At 42.1% G+C, this 14996-nt stretch overlaps 1 protein-coding gene across 4 annotated transcripts in view; it reads left to right on the forward strand.

Annotated features, from left to right (window-relative positions):
• pde4ba (phosphodiesterase 4B, cAMP-specific a) overlaps positions 1–14996 on the forward strand; it is a 203624-nt gene that overhangs the window by 62961 nt on the left and 125667 nt on the right. Inside the window, exons 1-2 of one of the 4 annotated variants that reach the window (XM_084909582.1) lie at positions 8967–9599; positions 9792–10017. The exons of 2 other annotated variants lie outside the window; for them this stretch is intronic. In XM_084909582.1, the coding sequence (XP_084765708.1) occupies positions 9794–10017 (224 nt within the window). In that variant the 5' untranslated portion in view covers positions 8967–9599; positions 9792–9793. Of the gene's footprint in view, positions 1–8966; positions 10018–14996 lie in introns of those variants that run through there. One more of the 4 variants, XM_084909581.1, reaches the window with a different exon arrangement.

The raw sequence follows: 14996 nt of genomic DNA on the forward strand, positions 1-14996 counted from the left end.
TTTTAAGCCTAATCTTAAAAGTAGAGATTGTGTCTGTCTCCCGAATCCAAACTGGAAGCTGGTTCCACAGAAGAGGGGCCTGAAAACTGAAGGCTCTGCCTCCCATTCTACTTTTAAATACTCTAGGAACAACAAGTAGGCCTGCAGAGCGAGAGCGAAGTGCTCTAATAGGGTGATATGGTACTACAAGGTCATTAAGATAAGATGGGGCCTGATTATTTAAGACCTCGTATGTGAGGAGCAGGATTTTGAATTCAATTCTGGATTTAACAGGAAGCCAATGAAGGGAAGCCAAAACAGGAGAAATATGCTCTCTCCTTCTAGTCCCTGTCAGTACTCTTGCTGCAGCATTTTGGATTAGCTGAAGGCTTTTCAGTGAGTTTTTTGGACATCCTGATAATAATGAATTACAGTAGTCCAGCCTGGAAGTAATAAATGCATGAACTAGTTTTTCAGCGTCACTCTGAGACAGGATATTTCTAATTTTAGAGATGTTGCGCAAATGGAAGAAAGCAGTCTTACATATTTGTTTAATATGTGCGTTGAAGGACATGTCCTGGTCAAAAATGACTCCAAGGTTCCTCACAGCGTTACTGGAGGCCAAGGTAATGCCATCCAGAGTATGAATCTGGTTAGATACCATATTTCTAAGATTTTCAGGGCCGAGTACAATAACCTCAGTTTTATCTGAATTAAGAAGCAGAAAGTTAGCGGCCATCCAGGTCTTTATGTCTTTAAGACATTCCTGCAGTTTAACTAATTGGTGTGTGTTATCTGGCTTCATGGACAGATAGAGCTGGGTGTCATCTGCATAGCAGTGAAAATGTATGCTATGTCTTCTAATGATGCTGCCTAAGGGAAGCATGTATAATGTAAACAGAATTGGTCCTAGCACTGAACCCTGTGGAACTCCATAATTAACCTCAGTGTGTGAAGAGGACTCTCCATTTACATGCACAAATTGGAGTCTATTAGATAGATATGATACAAACCACTGCAGCACAGTACCTGTAATACCTACAGCATGTTCTAATCGCTCTAATAGGATATTATGGTCGACAGTATCGAACGCTGCACTGAGGTCTAGCAGGACAAGCACAGAGATGAGTCCACTGTCAGAGGCCATAAGAAGATCATTTGTAACCTTCACTAAAGCTGTTTCTGTGCTGTGATGAGCTCTGAAACCTGACTGAAACTCTTCAAATAAACCATTCCTCTGCAGATGATCTGTTAGCTGTTTGACAACTACTCTTTCAAGGATTTTTGATATGAAAGGAAGGTTGGAGATTGGCCTATAATTAGCTAAGACTGCTGGGTCTAGAGATGGCTTTTTGAGTAAAGGTTTAACTACAGCCAGCTTGAAGGCCTGTGGTACATAGCCGACCATTAGAGATAGGTTGATCATATTTAAGATCGAAGAATTAATCAATGGCAGGACTTCTTTGAGCAGTTTTGTAGGAATGGGGTCTAAAAGACACGTTGATGGTTTGGAGGAAGTAATTATTGAAGTTAACTCAGAAAGATCAATTGGAGAAAAAGAGTCTAACTTAACATCAATGGTACTAAGAGTAGCTGTAGATAATATTACATCTGTGGGATGATTACTGGTAATTTTTTCTCTAATGATAAAAATTTTATTTGTGAAGAAGTTCATGAAGTCATTACTAGTTAACGTTAAAGGGATGGTTGGCTCAACAGAGCTCTGACTCTTTGTCAGCCTGGCTACAGTGCTGAAGAGAAACCTGGGGTTGTTCTTATTTTCTTCAATCAGTGATGAATAGTAAGATGTTCTGGCTTTGCGGAGGGCTTTCTTATAAAGCAGCAAACTATTTCTCCAGGCTAAATGATGATCCTCTAAATTTGTGACACGCCATTTCCTCTCCAGATTACGAGTCATCTGCTTTAGGGTACGTGTTTGAGAATTATACCACGGAGTCAGGTACTTCTGATTAGAGACCTTAGTTTTCACTGGAGCTACAGTATCCAGAGTCGTACGTAGTGAGGAGGTGAAATTATTAACAAGATAATCAACCTCTGTTGGGGTAGCGTTCAGATAGCTGCTCTGCTCTGTGTTGGTACAGGGCATTGAAGATGATAACAGTGGGTGGATTATATTCTTAAACTTAGTTACAGCGCTTTCAGAAAGACATCTACTTTGATAAAATCTACTCTCCACCGCTGTGTAATCAATTATTGTAAATGTAAATGTTATCAGGAAATGATCAGACAGGAGAGGGTTTTCAGGAAACACTGTTAAATGTTCAGTTTCTATGCCATATGTTAAAACAAGATCTAGAGTGTGATTAAAGTGGTGGGTGGGTTCTTTTACATTTTGAGAGAAGCCAATTGAGTCTAATAACAGACTAAATGCCATGTTGAGGCTGTCATTTTTAGCATCTACATGGATGTTAAAATCACCCACAATAATTATTTTATTTGAGCTCAGAACTAAATTAGATATAAAGTCTGAGAAATCAGACAGAAACTCTGTGTAAGGCCCAGGTGGACGATAGATGATAACAAGTAAGACTGGTTTCTGAGTTTCACAGCTGGGGTGGACAATGTTAAGCATCAGGCTTTCAAATGAATTAAAAGTCTGTCTTGGTCTTTCATTAATTAATAGGCTGGTGTGAAAAATTGCTGCCACACCGCCCCCTCGGCCTGTGCTTCGAGGTTTCTGGTAGTTAGAATGACTCGGGGGTGTTGATTCATTTAAACTAACATAATCATCCTGCTGCAACCAGGTTTCTGTAAGGCAGAGTAAATCAATTTGTTGATCAATTATTAAGTCATGTACTAACAGAGACTTGGAGGAGAGAGACCTAATATTTAATAATCCACATTTCACTGTTTTACTCTTTGGTTCAGATGTGGATACTGTATTGTTCTTTCTTTTTGATTGTTTATGTTTAAGTTGTTTGTTGCTGGTTTTTAGTTTGTTTTTTGTCTTTTTGGAAGCTGACACAGTCTCTATGGAGATGGTTTTTTGGGGGGGTAGCAGGAGGAGAGAAGCTGCAGAGAGGCGTGTAAGACTGCAACTCTGCTTCCTGGTCCCAACTCTGGATAGTCATATTTTGGGGGGTTTAATAAATTTGTCCATATTTCTAGAAATGAGAGCTGCTCCATCCAAAGTGGGATGGATGCTGTCTCTCCTAACAAGACCAGGTTTCCTCCAGAAGGTTTGCCAATTATCTATGAAGCCCACATCGTTTCTGGGACACCACTCAGACAGCCAGCAATTTAAGGAGAACATGCGGCTAAACATGTCACTCCTGGTCTGATTGGGGAGGGGACCAGAGAAAACTACAGAGTCCGACATTGTTTTAGCAAAGTTGCACACCGATTCAATATTGATTTTAGTGACCTCCGATTGGCGTAACCGGGTGTCATTACTGCCGACGTGAATTATGATTTTACTGAATTTACGTTTACCCTTAGCCAGCAGTTTTAAATTTCCTTCAATGTCGCCTGCTCTGGCCCCTGGAAGACAATTGACTATGGTTGCCGGTGTCTCTAGCTTCACATGTCTGAGAACAGAATCACCAATTACCAGAGTTTGACCCCCGGCGGGTGTGTCACCGAGTGGGGAAAAACGGTTAGACACATGAACGGGTTGGTGGTGTACCTGGGGCTTCTGTTTAGGACTATGCTTCCTCCTCACCGTGACCCAGCCGCCCTCTTTCCCCAGCTGCTTGGGGTCTGCCGGGGAACAGCTAGCGGGGCCTACGCTATCTTCGGCTGCACCAGCTACAGGGGCCTGGCTAGCTACGGGTGAATGAAGGGTGCGAAGCCGAGTCTCCAATTCAGTAATCCTGGCCTCCAGAGCTGCAAATATGCTACATTTGTTACAGATATCATTACTGCTAAAGGAGGCCGAGGAGTAACTAAACATCTGACACAATGAGCAAGAAAGTGCAGGAGGGACAGGTGAAGTAGCCATGGTGCTAACGAGTCGGCTACGAGCTAAGCTAAACTAGCGAAACAGTACAGAGACAGTGAGTGAATACTTTGGCTATAAATTAGGTAGTGAGTACACAGAAAGTGTGCTTCGGATGAAGCACGTGAAGATTATACTATGAAAGAAGAATGTATTTAAAAGTTGTTAATTAAATTGCTAAGCAAATAAGCTACTCAGAAACACCACTGTGTTTGAGCAGGAACAGGAAGTGATACTAATCAACTTTATCCTTTATGTTTAATCGAATGTTGTTGGAGGGTTTCGTTTTTTTAGTCACACAAACAGCAGATGTCAAGCTGTACAAACCTCGCTGCAACGGCATTGAAATACTAGTGTGAACAGCTTGGATGGAAATCTTAAGCTCTACAACCAAACATGTTATTCTGTTTTTTAAGGCAGCCAAGTTACTTTTTGACAAATAGTTCAATTTACAGTGTAATGCCATCCATCCATCCTGGAGCCTGTCCCAGCTTAGGCGAGAGGCAGGGTACACCCTGGACAGGTTGGCAGTCTGTCGCAGGGCGGGGTCTTTCTGTGCAGAGTTTGCACGCTCTTCCCGTGTTTGCGTGGGCTCTCTCTGGGTACTCCAGATTCCTCCCACAGTGCTGACATGCAGTTAGTGCGGTTAGGTTAATTGGTAACACTAAATTGCCCGTAGGTCTAAATGTGTAAAGGTTATTAAATGTAAGATATTCACATATAGTTTTCTGGTAATTAATTATCAAATGACATGGTTAGCTTTATTCCAGCTAAACATTAGCATGTTAGCATATATAAATGCATATAACTAAAAGGACTGACAATTAACTCAAATTATTGTCAGTTATTGTCAAATTATTTTTAAACAAATAATTTAGTAATTAACCAAGACCTTTATTTTTAGGGGTGGCACAGGTGCCTAAAACATAATCCTAATGTAAAGGTCAACAAATGGCCTGTCAGAGCTTCACAACTTGCTGCAGGGGCTGTTGTGTCTCAGGTGCTTTGATCATGCATAGTGCTTTCATTTAAGCACTCAAGGATGTGAAATCCAGTTTAACATGGAATCCAATGGCCCAGTTACTCTTCAATTAAATCTCTTTCAATTTTTCTCCTGGCATTGGCTCCCAGTTCTTCTGTTTTAAAATGCGCTAATGTGCAAGAGCCAGCAGTCATTTTTAAGATTTGTGTGCAGGTCTCTTTGATTTTTCTTTATTTTCTTTCCACCATTGGCATGGATCTCTCAGGAGGAACTGGCAGGTGTGAAGAGTAACTGTCAGTCAACAGTTACTCTATATGTGCAAGATAGCTAAGCATAGAAGTTTAAACAGTAATTGATGGGGCATCAGTTCATGAGTCTAACCTTCTGTCTTGTCCGCTAATTTATGGATTAGCATCCTTTGCTATCAAATCAGTATGAAGCTGCAAAACATATCTGATCTCTATAATTAAACTATAAGTAATGGAAATCTTTTACCATATGGGATTACTCTGTTATGGTAATTTCTGATTATTTGATACTTAAACTTTGCATTTTCATTCTAATAATAATACCACAATTTTATTGCATTTATATTTATAGAGCTGATTTAAGTTACCCTAAATATTTTTTGTATTAATTACTTAATGCCAACTAAACGCAACAATGTTAAGTTAGCATGTTAGCAGTATATTGTAAACATAGCATGCCTTTTTGAGTCATACCCGTGTTTGTGCAAATTGATGAAATTAAATGGTAAATGGCCTGTATTTGTATAGCGCTTTACTCCTCCCTAAGGACCCCAAAGCGCTTTACACTACATTCAGTCATCCACCCATTCACACACACATTCACACACTGGTGATGGCAGCTACATTGTAGCCACAGCTGCCCTGGGGCGCACTGACAGAGGCGAGGCTGTCAAAGTAAATGTAGTTTACTTTGATAATAAACAAAATATAGCATTTTAAAGCTAAATCTAATGCTTCAAAAAGTATTTTAAAAAATAGATAAAATTTAATATTTACTAAAAGTCCAGCTGCAGATCGAGCATACCATGAAATCACAGAAGTCTCTAATTTATCTGTGACTTTATTAGCTTTGGATCTGGAATCCATACCTCATTGGGACTCAGGACTAGCTAATTATATACATTTATCCATGCTAGCCACTGCGATTGAGGTTCCGCAAAATTTCAAAGATGAGAAGAAGATTAAAAACAGTTTTTAAGAACTATGGCAAAACAACTTTACAACATCAGTTGGTTGACTGACTAACTACTTTGGGTGTTATTGGTTATTAAGATACATTGTGAGATATACCACTTTAATTCAGTGCCCAGAGGCCTGTACTATGAAGCAGGATTGACCCTGGGTTTCTTGTGCTGTGAAGGTGGTTTTTGGTAACATATGCGGTAGACCTTACCTGCTGGGGAATGTTGTAGAAGGTTATGTTTGAGATTAGAGATCACCAGGGCAGAAGTCCCTGCCTACCAACCAATCACTTCTGAAAAATAGTATCTGTGTGCAGACAGTAGTACGTTTTTCAGCAGTTTGTGTTTCCCTGATGAGCACCAGTACAAAATATTCTTAAACTTTATTCCTTTAGGGTTTTTTTTCATGTTGGCTAAACACAATTATACAACAAGTTCATTGTTTTATTAGCATTAATGTATTCATATATGATATTAATATATTATATATGAAAACAGGAAACTGTTGGAGAAAGTTTTCAACTGGTTTAACTGGCAACAGGTGAGCAGAGATTCACCAATCTGCAAAGACGAGGCTAAAAATCAGTTTTGGATGCAAATGTATGCGAAAACTGGTGATAAAAAAAATACTGAACATTTGATACTTGCACTGAGCAGCATTTAAGTGTAATATGCAAGTGCTAGTGAGTAAAGCACAAGTAAATGAAGGACATTTTCTATCCCTTTTCAATGAGCTACTTCCAGTGATGACACATTTTCTAAATTTAAGTGTAAATCTATTAAAATAAGGTGGCAGCAGCAGCGCGTTCATTACAGTGCAGTTGTAGTGACAGAGCATTATATTCAGCGAGGCAGGAAAAGTGAAATGTAAGCACAAAAGTAGCCTCGCTGGTGTTTTAAAGCAGCTTTCAATAACTAAAGTGACTTAGCCTTGTAACTCTTGAGCAGCCTCCTTCATCACATGATAAAACTAAAAACTCTGGTTGCTGGATCTGGAGTCCGGCTTTATAACCAGCTGCTTAAAGTCTCGCTTTTCCACCATATAACTGCATCAGTGATTTCCATCCACCCTTTGCTTTTCCAGTTATATGGAGCGAGTGCTCCGGGGACTCTTGGTGGAGTCACTTGTTTACATTTGAGTCGCACATCACCAGCTGCTCGTATCACCTCGTTCTTAGCATTTGATGCTGGGTTTTTACCTCATTTGATGATACGGGTTTGTTGTTTTCACCTTTAGCGAGAAGAGTTTTCTTTCATACTTTTCAAAGTACCGTGATTTGTTGGAAGATCCCTTTTTAGGTACTAATTCATCGTCGGAGGCTGACACATAGCTCTCGCAGTCAGACATGCCTGGGACTGTATGCACTGGAAACATGGGATTATTATTGCAGTTTAGTGAAACTAAACACACCGAACATGGAACACGAGGCTTTTCAAAATAAAACGGGAACATAATGGGACGTAGACGTGACAACATGAACTTGACAACATGGAATACACAAACTTTAAACACATGACATACCGTGGAGACACGGAACACAAAGAGAACATAGACGAGGCACAGAAGAAGCATAAACCCGACTAAAATATCGATATTGTTGTTTGTTGGGAGAAAACTTACCAACATACAGTACAGCACTTTAAAGTCACACTGCTAGCGAAGATTTCTGTAAATTTGACAAGCTGAACGCATTTTATACTGTACAGGAGACACCGTACGAGATTGATTGACAGTGGTCTACAGCCTATCAGGACGCAGAACACAATACACTGTAAAAAAACTAACCAAAAAAAACATGCAAAGTTGCACACAAAAAATCGTCGAAAAAGCGACGCCACGAAAGGTGAACCGTGTTACAGTGAGGGACCACCGTAAGCTCAAAATGCTGGGACACAGACCCAGCCCAGTGATATGTCAAAGCGTTAGACTGGTCAGATTATTTCTACTAGCATGTAAAACAGGAGACTGATGGAGGAAATGAGTCGGGGAATGCCTCGTGTCTGCCTGCTGCGCTCCTATAACGTCTCGCATTACTACAAGTGTTCTTTTCTTTATATTCAAGCACGAGAAGACTATTTTCAAAGGCTTTCTTGGCAAAATGTGGTGTGAAAGCTCCTCATGCGTCTGCGCTTTAGGATCATCAGTGACTCACAACCTCAACAAATCAGTCCAGCGAGCAGATGAGCAAGCACTCACATTTCCAGCACTCCCTGCCATTCTGCTCTCCTCTGATGTTCACTTTAGATTTTTCTCCCTCAGCTTCCCCGCCTCTCTGCTCGCAGGGCATTGCCCCTCTTTTTCTCTCTCTTCACCACAAGGAGTAGTCCTTTGTGTTTGTGGATGTATTTCTGCTATGACTGTGTCTATTCTGTATCCGTTCTTTCTCTTTACATGCTGTGGCAATCTCACGCTTGGATTGGTTCAGTTCAGGCAGAATTACGGATGGATTACATTAGATGGATTTTACTGAATGCTTTATGCCAATATGTTTTCTTGTAATTGCAGTAGTTTAGAGTGTTTACTTGAATCGGCTGCCCTTTGAGCGGTGTGTATGATTCATTTTACTGATGCCCCATTAAGCTGTTTGCTTTTATCTCCCTTCCAAATTTCCTTATTTATTTTTAACTTGGCATGTCCTCACTAGTTGCCTGCCTCACTAAAGGTCACAACACCATCAGCAACATTACCACAAATACCAGCTAAACAAAAAATAAATAATAAATCTGGCAACCTGTTACCGTGCCTGCCTGCTTGCCGTCACAACAGCCGCCAGCCAATCCTCAGCGTTGGAGGTGTGGCTTGTACTCGCTGCGTGCCTGCTCGGAGCTCCTTGTGTATATTCTGAATGAAACGGCAAGTGAAGCATTTCCCTGCGTGCTGAGCGCTGCTCCGCTCGCTGCTCTGAGTGTGCGAGTGAAGGGAAATCTGACTTGAGCCTCAGCATAGTGGGAGTCACTCTGTGCCACACCGGGAGTGCCTTTGGGAGAGGCGGGGGTTGTTTTGCAAGAAAGGGGTTCGTCAAGCAGTGGTTAATGGAGAGAGAGCAAGACAGGAGGAGGCAGAGAGCACTTTTCAGTCCCTCTGAATCTTTCATGAAGGGAGATCCTCCAACATCAAGCTGCCTGATGGACTGAGAGAAAGAGTTGGTGTTCGCTTAACAGGCACCAACAGTGACGGAGCTAGAGGAACACGGGGAGAAGGAGGGGGCACTGGGGCGTGAGAGCAGGAGAGACCAGGAGAGAGATGGACAAGCCGTAATAAGAAGGGGAATTCTTCTGTATGTGGCCCAGCTGTAGAAGCTCCTCTGAGAGCCTCTGATGAACCGAAGACCAGCAGAAAAACAGAGGGCACGAGCCACAGAAGAGAGGGAGCAGGAGGGCACGACTGCTGGCTGGCTAATCCCTAAAAACTCGCGAAGAACGAGGGAAAAGGGGAATAATTGAAAGCACAGAGGCAGAGCAACAAAAAGGTATGTGTGAGCTGGCCTTTTCCTGAGTGACTGTCTGTGCATGCTCAGGCTCTCTGCAGCATTTTAACCCAGTGGAAAAGTTCAGTGTGTCTACAAGAGAAGGGCTAACTAAAGCATACATGACTAGCCCGTGGGGCTAAAATTGGGCGGGATTTGGTAGAATTTGACAGAAGAGCACAAGTCTGCCCACAGGGATGTCATCCAACGAGCTGAGCGTCGAGATGGACTCGTGCATTCGGACGTTCAAGGAGCACATGCACCTGGAGCTGGAGCCACCCAAGATGCCAGGTGTCATGGGAGGGAAGAGGGGAGCCACGTCCCCGAAGCTGTCCCCTAGAAGCTCCCCGCGGCTCTTCCGCAAGCTGATGGTCAACAAGAGCATCCGACAGAGGCGACGCTTCACTGTAGCTCATACCTGGTAAGGCCTGTGGGTTGGTGGGCAATAAAAAAGTAGGGGTGGAGGGAAAATGTGCAGACTAAGATTGATGTGACAGAGTTAAAGCTGGGGGAAAGACTGAATGTGGATGTGAATAGTACAGTAAAGAAGATCTAATGGGTTTACTTTGGTGGGAAACCATGAGGGAGAGTGGCTGAGGGACAGCGTTAGAGCTGGGGTGTAACCGTCGGGGAGGAATTCATTTGCCAATAGAGATAAAGGGTTAAACAGCCGGACGGTGACGTGGGGAAAGAGGGGGAAAAAGGAAGGTGAGAGAATCCAAGTATAGAGACTGAGCTGACAAAAAACAGCCCGTGGTTTCTAAAAGGGAAACCAATTTTGTGGTAAGCATGGGGTCAGAAATATATCAGGGCTGGGCTGCTGTGGGATGACTCGTTACTGGGTTAGAGGATTACATAATGGACTAAAATCACATTCGGCAGACTCCCCTGTCCTCCATTTTGATGTGGTGTCTCTGCCCCATACCTGGGTGAGATTTGTGTGCGTGCAGATCAGTCCTTGTTCTGGATGGCTGCTGTGATATGCAGGGAGTGTTGGGTGTGTTATGCAACCTGGTGGTTCTTAACCTTTTTTTCTTTTGGCTGACAACCCCAATGAGGAAATGGATGTTCACACAACACGAGCGCAACACAAAATGCCAAATATGTTGGAGCATCCACAGCACGGAGTACCGCTCTGTTTACATTTCGTTGTGTAGTTTACACAGACGGCATTTCTCTTTGTGTCAGTCTTATTATAAAGAAGCCCAGATGCAGGAAGTCTGACTTTCCGAGTTCAGTAAGAGCACAGGGTCTACTTCCCATAAACCCCTTAATTCTATCCTTTTTTTCTATTTTGTGCCCCCACCCACACCCTAAATCTACCTTTTCATTTTGCAGCGGTTAGAGACTACAGGAGACAGGATGACTTGCTTTGTTATGCAACGTATGGATTAGAGGCAAAGAGCTGATGTGATTTGACTGCAAGAGCTCAAGGTGACTCTTTCTGTTTAAATTAGGCAGTGGAAGACGGGGATGTAATTCTTTATTTTTTTTCGTGACATTTTTGAAGGTGAAAACCATCACAACCATCTTCAGAGGAGGGTGATTGTCATGTACCCTTAAGCACGTACCGCATGACATCGAAATGGGTTACACATTCGACGTAACGTGATAAAGCAGGCTTGTCACTGCTTGGGCGGGTCTTAAAAAAATTCTCTGTGGTGGGACATGCAGGAAGGAAAAGAAAAATGAGTGTCGATATCAATCTGCCCCTCTGTGTTGTGACTACAATCTGAGATGTTTGCATGACAGAAAAAGAAGAAATAATGTTTGTTTGTGCAGCTTTACCTGTGGTCCGTGTAAGAGTGCATACGTGCACGGATGATTTTGAATGCAGATATTACAGCGGTTGTTTGTTTTGCCCCCTCTCGTTGTATATCTCACCATCTCCTCCCTACACAGCAGCAGCAACAGCAGAAAGGGGACTCGTGCCTGTTTATCTCTATGCTTGTATAGTATAGAGCACAGAGAGATTAGTGGGGGTTGGGTGGGTACAGGGGCAAAGCACAAGAAGGGAAAAACAAGGAGAATGGCTTCATTTAGACATCATTAAAGATGTCAGTAGTGTCCTTTGACTTGTTCGTTCTCATAAATCCACAGCATATGGGCCAGAGCCAGGGACTCGACAACACCTATAACACTAATTGCAGCCATTAGGTGTCAGTCTAATGCATTAACAGCAGATTCATGATAGGGCGTCCTCGGGCAAGACACAGAGATCTGTCTGCTGTCTAATTATAATTCTCTGAAAGTTACAAATAAAATTTTCTTTTAATCAAATAGGAAGGAAGAGATCATAAAGCAGAGCACACACATTAAGAGAGAGCGTTTTGGGGGAGAAAAAACCCACCAGTCATCTCCAAAAGAGGGAGGTGTGGCAATTAGGATGAAAATGCCAGCTGACAGCCAGGACCAGAATAGGACCAGGTGTTTCAGACTTCATTTCATGCTCATTTTCTTTTAATCCCACACACATTAAATGTTAGGATGCCATTAAAATACACAGCGAGACTACACGATTAATCATCACACGTTCGGCTTTATCTCGTGACATAAAATGTGCTGCGTGCTGCACCAGAATATCAATGACGTTTTTCCTTGGAGAACAAAAACCTCCTCACCTGGAAATCCTTCAGGGCATTACTGTCTGCTCATACTGGCCTAATTGTCTCCCCACCTGTCCCAGACCTCGGGGAAATACTGGAGAAAAATAAGATGAATTGGTGATCCGTATTGCTCAGGCACGCCTGCCGTCATACGAGTAGCAAAGAACTGTCATTATGTAATGATGCCTATATGTATGTGAGCTCTAAATGAACCACTGCAATAATTATCACAGGTGAATATTTACTCAGATATATGCTCAGAATATAAATAACCTTTGAGTTCAAATGGTTTTCTTAGTACTGGAAAAGTAGCTAAGTTGCAAATTTAAGGTGCTCTCAGTTGACTATGTGAAAGGGGTTTCTTGTTGTGAGGATCCTCCAGAGAACTGTCACCTGAATCTGCAGCTCCCCCGAGTTTTGCACGGCTTTATAGCAAGTTTCAGCTCATTATTCAGCCGTTTATCGTTTCTTTTTCAGTGTCTCTGCTCTCTGAGCTGTGGAAACGCTCTATAATGCCACTGCAGCAACACCACCTGCCCAAACTGGACACAGGTGGAGCTATAGGGGCCAAAAGAGCCACATTTTCCCCCCATGAAATAGAAAATGTTTGCCATATCACCTTGAAATAACAGCATTTCTGTCACAAGCAATAAATCAGTAAGCCTCTTGGATGAGAGCAGTGGCGGTCCTAGCCTGTTTGGCGCCCTGGGCGAACACTCCCTCTGGCGCCCCCCCCTGTTAATAAAACATATTAAGGATAAAACTGTTGTCGGAACCATACTGAATTTCACCAGAGAAACACACACACACACACACACACACACACACACACACACACACACACACACACACACACACACACACACACACACGAAGAGAGAGAGAGTATGCATAGTATGCAAATGGCTACCAAACAGCCATCATAATTCATCATACAATGAGAACAGGACAAATCAACAACTGACAATGACTAATTAATATTAAAATCTGTAACATAATGTATTGTTTGGAGTTTAGTCTGTTACTGTTACTATTTTTACCATTTCTTCTTGGAGCAACTGTAACCCACATAATTTCCTTAGGGATTAATAAAGTATTCTGATTCTGATTGTTTCAGGATGACCTGCCATTATCCAATCGCACATCTGCTTACCTGCATCTTTTGCTCGTTTCTCCTCCTCCTCTTTTCTCTTTTTTCTAAACTGAGCACCTGATGACTTTGAACTTTTCTTGTCCATCTTGGTTTTAATTTTGCACTCCAGTATGAACACCCATCCCCCAACCCGAGGATCGCCACAACATGATCTAACACACCTACACCTTAGTTCATAGATTCACTTTGTCTAAGGTGTATTTCTGGGATTTCGCACAACCCAGGATTCAAATCATGAATACATAATGGGCTTGGATTTACAACATTATGAATGAAATGTGCTCTATTTGGAAGCAGCCTGGTTGTGTGAGAGACTTTAAATCATCAAACTGCAAATTATAAATTTTAAATTGTTATTGATCCTTTACCCCGAGTCCTAAAGCGTATATTTATTTTCTTACTCTTCTTATATTTATTGTTTGTTTACTTGCACTGCTGTAACTGGAGCCTCGTCGTCTCGTCTCTCTATATACTGGACTGTATGTAGCGGAGATGACAATAAAGTTTACTTTGACTTCAGCAGCGAGCAGGCGCACCGAGGGCTCTCGCGCTCACTTTTCGCGTATAGAATTTCGAAAAAACATCGGTGCAAATTATAAGTCTGTATCATAATGTCTGGTGTTTTCGTGTTTGTTGGTTTGTTTTTATTTAGTTTTATTCTGCCAGTTGGTTATTAGATGCTGCTCCAGCCAGCCAGAGAATCCGCCCTGCCCTCTCCTCCCTGCGCCGCAAGCAGCAGGCGCACCTCGCAAACAGAGGGCGCCCTTACTCCCAGCAATTGGGCGATAGAAAACCAATCGGTGCCTACGACATTCCCAATATGCGCTGGCTGATGTCGGAGCAGCATGAGTACGAGCAATTTATTTTTTGCCGATGCCCGTGATGCCGCCCCCCACCACGATGCCGTCCCGGGCAACCGCCCGTGTCGCCCATATCTAAAACCGCTACTGGATGAGAGCATAGACGTCTTCAAAAAAAGTCCAGTTGCCTTCTTTCAAATCTCCTTAGATTTGATCATTATCCAACATAACCATAGCTGTGACCAAAGAGGTTATGCGTGCGTCATTCCTTCTGTCTGCAAACACAGTAGTTCGAAGATTTTTGAGTAAATTGTGGTAAAACTTTGTAGGAGTGTAGAGTGGGGTCATGTTAGCAGTCCACTAAAATTTCAGTCAACAGTCAACATAATGATTTATGGTGGAAAACTGGTAACAAATATAACTGATTCTTACAAGTGTGGTTCACCAGCATATAACAAGTGATAATAATGCTATTTTTATATATATATATATATATATAACCATGTTTCTTACAGCCATTGTTTGTATTGACAACATATAGAAAATGATATATGGGGATTCTGAGTATCACAGTACATCTTGTTCAATGTCAAACAAGGTCAAACGTTCATAAAACGTCTTTTAAAAAAAAATAAAAAAATGTGCTCCAAATTCTGCTGCTTTTGTTTGTATTGGCAACATTTCGGAAATGATACTCATATATGGAAATTCCTTCTTTAACGTCCTAGGACCTGGTGTCCACATATGTGGACATCACATTTTGGGTTATTTTGACCAAAATACTGAATTTTGCTCTACATGGGCCTGATATCCACTTACGAGGACATTATACTGCTACTGT

The sequence above is a fragment of the Perissodus microlepis genome, chromosome 17 (genome assembly GCF_051167445.1).
Source record: "Perissodus microlepis isolate ML-2025 ecotype Zambia chromosome 17, ASM5116744v1, whole genome shotgun sequence".
NCBI classification, from domain to species: domain Eukaryota; kingdom Metazoa; phylum Chordata; class Actinopteri; order Cichliformes; family Cichlidae; genus Perissodus; species Perissodus microlepis.